Source organism: Suricata suricatta, chromosome 15, assembly GCF_006229205.1.
Source record: "Suricata suricatta isolate VVHF042 chromosome 15, meerkat_22Aug2017_6uvM2_HiC, whole genome shotgun sequence".
Classification (NCBI taxonomy): Eukaryota; Metazoa; Chordata; class Mammalia; order Carnivora; family Herpestidae; genus Suricata; species Suricata suricatta.
Genome location: NC_043714.1, coordinates 6,247,002 through 6,256,171, shown reverse-complemented (window position 1 = coordinate 6,256,171; position 9,170 = coordinate 6,247,002). Strand labels below are relative to the sequence as shown.

Below are 9,170 nucleotides of genomic sequence, written 5' to 3'. Positions count from 1 at the left end.
CTCACCGGCCCAGGGACGCTGCGGGCCCCCCCCCCTCCACCGGCCACCGGCCCTTCCCGCCTGAACGCAGCCCGCGGAGAACGGCCGCCGCCTGGACCGCGTAGACGCGGCTGCCGGCTCTGCTCGCTCGGGAAAGCGTGGCCCGCGGACCTTGCTCGCAGCAGAGACTCGCTCGCCGAGACCCACGTCCCCGCCCCTAAAAGTCGGGCCCCGAGGTCCCGTCCCGACGACCTAGTGAAGCCGCCACGCGGCAGGCCGGCTCCTGGAGCAGCGCAAGAGGGGAGCCCTCGTCTCCACCTTGGACTCGGAGTTGTTTCGGGCCGCGCGTCCCCGCGCCCGGCGCGCGCCAGGCCCCAAAGCCAAGGTGTCCAGGCGCCTGGACGCCAGCGCGGCTCTCGACGCCGCAGTCCCGGGTCCTCCTTCCCGGTGGCCTCGCTGGCGGTGCTCTCTTGACCGCACTCCCGGGCGTGGGTGGGTTTTCTTTTAAACACCAAACTTAAGATCGTTGACTCTCTAAATTAAGGCCGTAGCAAAGTCTTGGTACCCCGTGTCACCCTGGGGTGACGGCGGGGCCAGCGCGGCGCCCCGGCTCCGGCGCCTCCTCCGCTCCGAGCCGCGGGCGCAGGAGGGAAGCCGCGGCCTCGCTGGGACCTCAAGGGGACAAGGGGCGGAGGCGGGGGCGGTGAAAGGGCCGCAGAGCTTAGGGGTATCCCTAGACATGACTGTGTTGTCCTTAGCGTGAAGCTTTGGAGAATACTTCCCTTCCCTCGTGGGTGTAAGACATGTGTGGACGTCAAGTTACAACCACGGTGTTTTTTAACCCTTTTTTAAAAAGGGTAGAATTAATATTTTGTTACTTATAATCAGATGGCAGTTGCATATATAGTCTTCATACTTGATCTTTCCTTTTTGTAAATAAAAAAAAACAAGTTTTCAACAGCCAATGGCTGGCTGTGTTTTCAGAAAACATAATTAGATTAATTCATTGATGGTAGCTTCAAGTTTTTCCTTATTAGCTCCAGAAAACTCACAATTCCACTGTCTGGAATTGATTGAAATGCTTTAAAAATGAGTAACTCTCCATATAACTAACGCGTAACTCAGTGTTCCATCTCTCTCCCCACCAGAGAGAGAGGAAAAAAAAGGGAGAGAGAGACAGAGATAGAGAGAGGGAGGGAGGGAGGGAGGGAGGAAGGAAGGAAGGAAGGAAGGAAGGCAGGCAGGAAGGATGGGAGGGAGGGAGGAAGGGAGGAAGGGAGGGAGGGAGGAAAGAAGAAAGGGAGGGAGGAAGGAAGGGAAGGAGGGAGGGAGGAAGGAAGGAAGAAAGGGAGGAAGGAAGGGAAGGAGGGAGAGAGGGAGGAAGGAAGGAAGGGAGGGAGGAAGGAAAAGGGAGAAAGCCGATCACAAACACGCACCTTTGTAGGAGAGAGGCGCGCCGCTCAGGGGGCGGGAGCCACACCACCAGACACACCGTCACCTCTCACCGCGGGGAGGAAGGACTTCCCGCCTTTGTGACGGATGGAGACAAAGGTGGTGTGTAAAACTAACACTATAACCAGGCAATGGCAATCAATAGAAGAGTTGGAAATAAGGTTATAATGACGTTCACTGGAAATGCTTAGCTGTTAATGTTAGATTAGGAAGTCAACGTCTAAAACTGATAAACACGGAGTTCGCTGCTCAGGCACATTAATTAATTAACCTCCGGAGAAGAGAGGTGTGTGGTCAGGACCTAACCTCCGGTACAGCCCCACCCCAAAAGGACTGGTTGACCACGGAACCGGGGCTGGGGAAGGAGGGAATCTTCCCACAACTCTGTTTATATTATTAGCCCATTCGTATTCTCTTTCGTGAGTATGTACATCATTTAAATTCTTAAAATTCTTTTTAAAATGAATAAATAAACTACACTTTCTATACCCATGATCTCTTTACTGAAACTATAAACTTGCAAATTTTTTTCTTATTTCTCCCTCTTATCATCTCACTAAGCCCTTTTTCAAGTTTAATATTTTTGGCCTGTGTGTCTGCACCTGCCATCCACCACGATTTATTAAAATAAACAGGAGAGTCCATTACCTAGGGGACCACTCTAAAGCTGTTCATTCATTTCCAGGAAGTCAGAGAATTTTCTTCACCTCATCTACCTGAAGACCTGAAGACTGAGTGACTCGCAAGCCTGAGTATCGAGTTTCAGTGTGACTTGGAATTGCTGGAAGTGAGAATTAATTTCTCAATTTGCTGTCCTTCCCCATTCCACTCTGCTTATTCACCCCCAATAGTTCCAACTCCGTTCAGTCCTAAAAAAGAAAATGACATGCAAATACGATTCAGGATTTGAGAAACTACGATTGGTGGGAAGGCTGGTCTGCATGATGAATGTTAGCAGCTTTGATATTGCATCCAGTGTGTCCCAATTACCTGTCTCTTGACAAAGACCTTGAGCCTTTCATGCCCAATAGGAGTTCGTGTGAATGGAGGCATTCTATATGAAATTCTTCTTCAAGTGACGATTTTCTATTCTCATTTTATAATCAGACAGGCTGAGCTGCTTGAAGTTCAAAGTGAAGCACAGATGATCTGTGTTTCCAGCTACTATGGACAGTCCTACAAAGCTGTAAAATTCTCAATGCTCTAATCACAGCACCAGGGGAGGTGAGTTCCTACTGTCTTCTTCTTTCCAATGGAATAATGAAATTAAGTCCCTCATGTCTGCAGGGACAGATAGAGATACACAAAATCAGAAAGTAAAGAAGGGCAGAGGAAGGAGAGAGCATTTTCTGGGGCACTGAAGCAATCCTTTGAGCACAACCTCACTTTGTCCCTACAACAATCTGAGGAGGAAATGAGGGCTTTTATCGCTATTCCTATTTTTTTTCAGATGCAAAGACTGGAGTGCAGAAAAAGATTCGTGACTTCTCCAAACTCACAAAGCTAAGCTGCTAAGCCAGACCAACTTCTGACTCAAAATGCAGTCTTCATTTAGCACACTTTCACGCCTGGCCCCGTCCAGCCGTTCTCTGCTCCTTGCTCTAATATCTTATTCTCTTGTGTCCTTAAATTTGACATTCTGGCACAGTTTTCAGGAGAAAGGAGTAATGGCCATGGTGACTGTTTCAAATAGGGGAGAGGCAAAGCAGGAACTCCTGAGCGCTTTGTGAATCCCCAGTGGAAAACTGAGATAAAACTAAAAACTAACAAATGCGTCCACAGGCAATGCAGGCAATGTTGTGAGCACTTACGAGGGGCCTGATCAGGTGACCCCAAGTGAAAACAGACAGTCCCCACCCTAGGAGCTCTCCCGGTAGCCAGAAGACTCAGAGCCGAAAACTGCTCAGCCTACTCAAGCTGGCCACAATTCTTCTTTTCCTTGCTTAACAATCGATCAGGTACAGGGGAGGGTACTGATTCCCAGCACAGGGAGCATGGGCCACAATCCTGGAAGAACCTGGGTCTGCAACATCTCTCCTACTGTTTATGCTCATCGGAACCTCCACCCGGTGTATACCTTCACAAATCATCTTTTAGAAAAACAGCAGTTTGGGGAATATTTGTTATGAATTTGACTTTGGCAAAATGTTTAAGAATTTGGTTAAAGTCTAAAATGTCTTCACCAAGAATAAGATTTTTTTATATAAATTTTTTAATGTTTTATTTATTTTTGATACAGAGAGAGACAGAGCATGAGAGGGGGAGGGTCAGAGAGAGAAGGAGACACAGAACTGGAAGCAGGCTCCAGGCTCTGAGCTAGCTGTCAGCACAGAGCCTGACGCGGGGCTCGAACCCACCAACATGAGATCTGACCTGAGCTGAAGTCGGAGGCTTAGCCGACTGAGCCACTCAGGCGCCCCAAGAATAAGATTTAAAAAAAAAATTTTTTTTTTTAATTAAGCCAAATCGTTGTTTGGACCTGAGCTTTAGAGAAAGGTATATTAAAGAACAACACTGTTATTAAAGCAACAACTTATGTAGCACTTGCTGTATACAAGGGCTAAGTAATGTTATACTGCACTAAGAAATACTATTTAAATATTGCTTTATGCTGCATTAAGAATTTTTAATATCCAGAGTCTTGAATAACGCCAGCGGTGAGGTGTCCGTGTTCGTGCGAGGGGAACAAGGCAAACAGCAACTTTGTCGTTAGAAGGAAGGCGGGACCGGGGTTATAACCATAATTAAAGAAGAGCCATAGCGGCTCCCAGGCCAAAGGACCCGGAAAACAGGTTTGTCTGCCAGAGGCTCATCACGTGAAAGAACAGGACCCAAACACTCCTCATCCTGCTCCAGATGGGGTTGGGTAGGGACATCAATGCCACTTTTCTTCAGATGAACATTCTGGACTCGGAAGGAAGTAACCAGGAAGAATAAATCCATGCTCACATAATGGATGTAAAATCTCTCTCTGTATCCCGCATTGTTAAAATGAACCGAAGGGGAGAGAAGGAAGAAAAGGAATGTTGAACATCAATTGTATGACATATAATTCTGAGTATTAAAAATAAAATGAAACAGGACTTTTTTAAATGTTAGAAATGATGTATTTTGGCTTATAGCACCTCCATTCCATTTGTTCCAAATTCCTTTTGCTTGTAGGTGCCTTCTCTGATATCAGCAAGCTGATAAAGAAGAAGCTGATGGTGTCTTTTGCAGCGTGATTCGAATGAAAAGTACAATAAACATCTGAGAGGAGAAGTGAAAGATACAGTTTCATTGTGATAGCATCTATTAGCTGCTTCAATAAGTAACAAGTTATTTGTAATTTATTACTCACCCTGGTAGCCTTAATAGAGATGTGGTCAGCATCTCAGTGAGAAAGAAAATACCCTCCACTTTTTATCTGGGTCTCTCCAAGGTGTGTAGAACCGTTGGCATCAAGTCAGGATACCCCAGCCCATACAAGGGCTGGATTCCTCCCTCTTAACACACTTCTTAAGTACCTAGAAGTAAAGAGGGTCGGGCAGGGGTGGGGAGTGGGGATTCGAGGCGAGCAATGTATCCTTTACGTATTTGCTTCCAAAATCAAATCACAACAACAGAGACAAATATATTTTTTACAGACCAGTCACTAGCTAGCATCTGTGGTCACTTCACTGAGTCGCTTGAGGAAAGAAGGTTCTATGCATTTGCCGAGATCACAGAGGTGTCAGAGTTTTACATTCTGTCCTTCACTTTAAAATCATACTGGTGTCTCTGACAGGCCCCATGCTCTCCTCTTGGTTTTCCCACCAGGGCCCACATTCCTAGAGTTAAAAATAAGAAAGAGATATTTAATTCTAACCTCTATTTCAATCATCTCTTGCCACATAACCAAGCTCACCCAGAACTCAGTAGTGCGTGAAAACCTTTTTTTCTAAGTCTTTGCCAACCTGTGGATTCCCTGAGCTCATCTGGGCATTCATTCTTCTGGCCTCCCGTAAGTTACGGTCAGAATCGGTCAGTGCGGCTGAGCTCTCTCACTCTGACAGGAAGTCACAAGGCCTCTCTTCCCCCCCCCAAGTGATCCCTCCAAATGGTCTTACCACCTTGGTAACAGCACTGGCACCGCTTACCCAGCAGTAGAAGCTCCACGGAGTACTAGAAACAGCCTGCTAGGCTCTCTTAGGGGTTGGTCTCTGAGCTGACACTGCATCGCTTCTATTCCACTCTGGTGAGTTAGAGTAGGGAGTCCAACCCAGGTTGTACAAGCAGTTTATACAAGGAAATAAATACCCAGGGTGAGGTTCACGGAGGCCAACCATGGGGACACACTACCGCCATCACCATGCACCAAGGCAAACTCCTACAGTCACGTGGCTGGGGCATCCTGGGTTTCCTTTTCTACTTGGAGAAAGAGACAATCCCCTCCCCGTGTTCCTGGACTCACATATCTCAAGTAACTAACGTGAGAGCATTCTTGATATGTCTCTTCGTGTTTTGAAAGAAAAGGAAACGACTTTCATGGTGCCATGCTTTCCATCATGGCTTTCAACTCTGATGGCTTCAGATTCCCACAACCCTGGGATGGGTTGCCAGGGTCCACGACCTGCCTAAAATTATGTCTAAAATATGGGTGTGGCTCAGAGCCATGGGGCCTGGTCCCACGACTCTGGGATCAAGACCTGGGCTGAAATCCAGAGTTGGACTCTCAATGGAGTCCGCTAGATGCCCCGTGTATTAAAAGCATCACCAGCTGGCACCTGAGCCCATTTCATCGGAGTCTGCTGAGGAAAGAAAAGGGACAGGCTGGCTCCTGCTGCCCCCAAGAATTATTGTGAGAACGATTTCTCCTTTGTTCGGGTTAAAGGCATTGGAATTGCCTAAAACTTCTAGCTCTTTTTATTTTCCCACCTGCTCCTGGTAAATAGTTAAGAACGTAACTTAACAGGACTCTTGATTCTTCCCCCTCCCCTCTCCAGCAGCCCCCCCTCCCAGCAGCCCCCCTGCCCCGCCCCCAGCACTCTACTTTTCTCCTTTCCTCTTCTTCCTGTTTGTCTTTCTTAACTTTGTAAGATGTAGCAGCAAAGGGTACAACTTAGTCTCCTTGGGCAACATATGTGCTAAAATGCCTCATGTGATTTCACCTGGGGACATTGCCTTGAACCTGAGCAAGGGAGGCGCCTCTGCCCACTTTCTCTACTAGGAACTGGGGACACCCTGGGGAAGGAACTCAGACTGGAAGAAGAACTGGTGTAGGGTCAGAGGAATAAAGAATGTGAAAAAAGGGCAAAGTACTAGAGGCAAATAGATTGGATAAGATGGTAGATATAACCCAGAAGGGAATTTTAGAATTTCAATTTTTTTAATTTTTTTAAATTATTTTTGAGAGAGACAGCGTGTGCGTGATAGAGTGCCCAAACAGGAGAGGGACAGAGAGTGAAGGAGGCACAGGCTCTGAGCCATCAGCACGGAGCCCAGCATGGGGCTTGAACTCACAAACTGTACATTCATGACCTGAAAAGACAGTTGTACGCTTAACCAAGTAAGCCACTCAGGTGCCCCTAGAATTTCAAATCTTTAATGTAACCGCTATGATGCCTACCAAAATAGACTCCCCTTACCTTACTGAAACTTTCTGTCCAGGACATTCCTAGTAGCCAGGGGCACCTTCTGATAAACGTACCCCTTGCCATTTCTCAGAAGCACCGGGCAACCGCTTCAGCTCAGAGAGCCCTCTCCAAGATAAATGCTTTAAGTTAATCTCCTGCCCCTTCCTTTTCTCCATAGCATTTATCAGTGTGAATTATATAGTTTTTCACCAGCTGCGTGCAAGTTCCTCCAGTGCCCACAGATACAGCCTGTCACAAAGGAAAACGGTGGACAAATAGGTTTTAAGACCTTGGGTCACTGCTTTCATCACGTGAGTAGCCTTCAGTGCCTACTTTCCTCCCTGGGGATGGGAGGGGAGACAGCACTGCAGCTCCTGGCTTGATCAGCTCAGACTTGGTACAAAATGGCACCGATGAAATACCTGGCACAGGAAATGCCCCTTACAAGCCCTCTGTATCCACTAGGTGTCCATCTGAAAACCTGACTGGCAGGGCCACTGCAGTGAGTGCCTTGGCACAGAGCAGGGGCTAGCCCCTTACTGTCCAGCCCCGCGCTCAGTTTCTTCCCCAGAAGGGCAGGACAGGGTTACCCTAGGGCTGCAGCTTTCGTTGTACTTGGACACACACTACCTACATGTACTCCGTGGACGTCACCAAAGTTCAAGAATTGCCGTGTCTGAACATGTAATGCACCACATATGTAGTTTAGAGAGTATCCTATTAAAATTCTAGATGTGGAGTTTCATTACAAGTCAAAGTCACACTGCTAAATAAACATTAAAGGGGAGGCACCTCGGGTGCTCCGTCAGTTAAGCATCCAAGTCTTGATCCTGGCCTAGGTCAGGGTCTCAGGATTGGTGGGACCAGCCCGGCCCAGGAGGCTTTGCGCCAACAGCTGGGAAACTGCTTGGATTCTGTCTGCCCCTCCCCCTCTCATGCTCTTAAAATAAATAAACTTAAAAAAATAGTTAAGGTCACAATGTGCATTTTCTTTCAATTTGTTCTTGCGACTCCTTCAAATTATTTAACTCAGCGACACTGCTTCCCAAGGTGTAGACAGGTGAGGACTGGCAATTCCAGTGTTGAGAGGGAGTGTACAGACTCTTGGTAAAATGTAGACAAAAGTCCAAAAACCGCTTTGGGCAGGTCTCCAGAGTCAACTAGAAAACCCAAATCACTCTCCCCTCTGGTGAAAATAATATACTAAAAATTCAAATTCCTACAGTGTTAAGTTTAACCGTTACTTTTTAGAAGCTTAAATCACTGAAATGCAGAACATTTGCATGCTCATTCCAGGAGGTTTTTTCCTTGCAAAAACCAAAACTTAGATATCCAAACGTTCATCTTTTAAGTTTCATCTTTAAACCCAGTTCCACCAATATAAGAGAAGTCGCCCTAACTACATATTAAATAAATACTACTAAAATGTTTCCAATGCTACTTAACATCCATCTCAAAAACTGGCTTTTGTAACAAAAGCACCAGCAGAGTGAAAAAAAGATTCCAGATTTTATTTTTTTTTTTAAAGACTGAGGAAACACACCCATGACAAAAGTGTTTTTGATCAATAACTTTTCAGAAAACGGGTCAAGTGACTCGGGGACATATTCAAAACGGGTCTGCTTGAACCGGGAAAAGGGGTTTCAACAAGGTAACTGTGCGAAACGAGTATCTGAACAAACCTGAAAACAAATTTCACCTTTCTCCCCCTCCCCCAACTGTCCAAGTGGCAGACAAAATAAATTACCATAAATTATATGCCTAGGCAACTTAAAAACACAACACACCACCACGAAGCCGAGGATTTCCTTAGGTCCTCCGGGAAGTGTGTAACACTGCGCTTCTGGCCCGCAGACTGGGTCGGACCGGGGACCGGTCACACGTCAGGATAGCTGCAGTAATATACCGCAGAGCTGGCATCGGAAACCACCGAGGAAATGGCCCCGTGGCTGTCGGGGAGGGTCACACCGGAGTCATGTCCCTGGTAGGGGAGGCCCATCTCGGGCTTGCACACGAAGTGCAGGTACTGTTCGAACTCCGTGCGGTCCACGTCCCCGAGGAGCTCGGCGGGCTGGCCGGGGTCCGCGCCGTCGCGGCAGGGCAGCGCCTCGGGAGGGGGCGACGGCTGCCCGGGCCCGGCCGGGT

The 9,170-nt window shown here is 47.4% G+C and overlaps 1 protein-coding gene and 2 long non-coding RNA genes across 4 annotated transcripts in view; 1 reads left to right on the top strand and 2 right to left on the bottom strand.

Annotated features, from left to right (window-relative positions):
* The first annotated feature begins 1,531 nt into the window (after nucleotides 1–1,531).
* On the top strand, nucleotides 1,532–3,239 carry LOC115279214. Of its 2 annotated transcripts, none has more exons than XR_003903289.1 (4): nucleotides 1,532–1,717; nucleotides 2,117–2,218; nucleotides 2,539–2,655; nucleotides 2,882–3,239. It is a non-coding gene; the product is annotated as an uncharacterized LOC115279214 (long non-coding RNA). The 2 variants fall into 2 exon arrangements; XR_003903288.1 differs by having other exon boundaries at nucleotides 1,532–1,854.
* A 629-nt stretch (nucleotides 3,240–3,868) lies between these two features.
* On the bottom strand, nucleotides 3,869–7,152 carry LOC115279216. Its single transcript, XR_003903290.1, has 3 exons — nucleotides 7,038–7,152; nucleotides 4,772–5,240; nucleotides 3,869–4,680 (listed from the first exon to the last, which is right to left on the bottom strand). It is a non-coding gene; the product is annotated as an uncharacterized LOC115279216 (long non-coding RNA).
* Nucleotides 7,153–8,515: 1,363 nt separating this feature from the next.
* SOX17 (SRY-box transcription factor 17) overlaps nucleotides 8,516–9,170 on the bottom strand; it is a 2,048-nt gene continuing 1,393 nt past the window's right edge. The window contains exon 3 of the mRNA XM_029924007.1: nucleotides 8,516–9,169. Coding sequence (XP_029779867.1) covers nucleotides 8,902–9,169 — 268 coding nt within the window. The 3' untranslated portion in view covers nucleotides 8,516–8,901. The remainder of the gene's footprint in view (nucleotide 9,170) is intronic.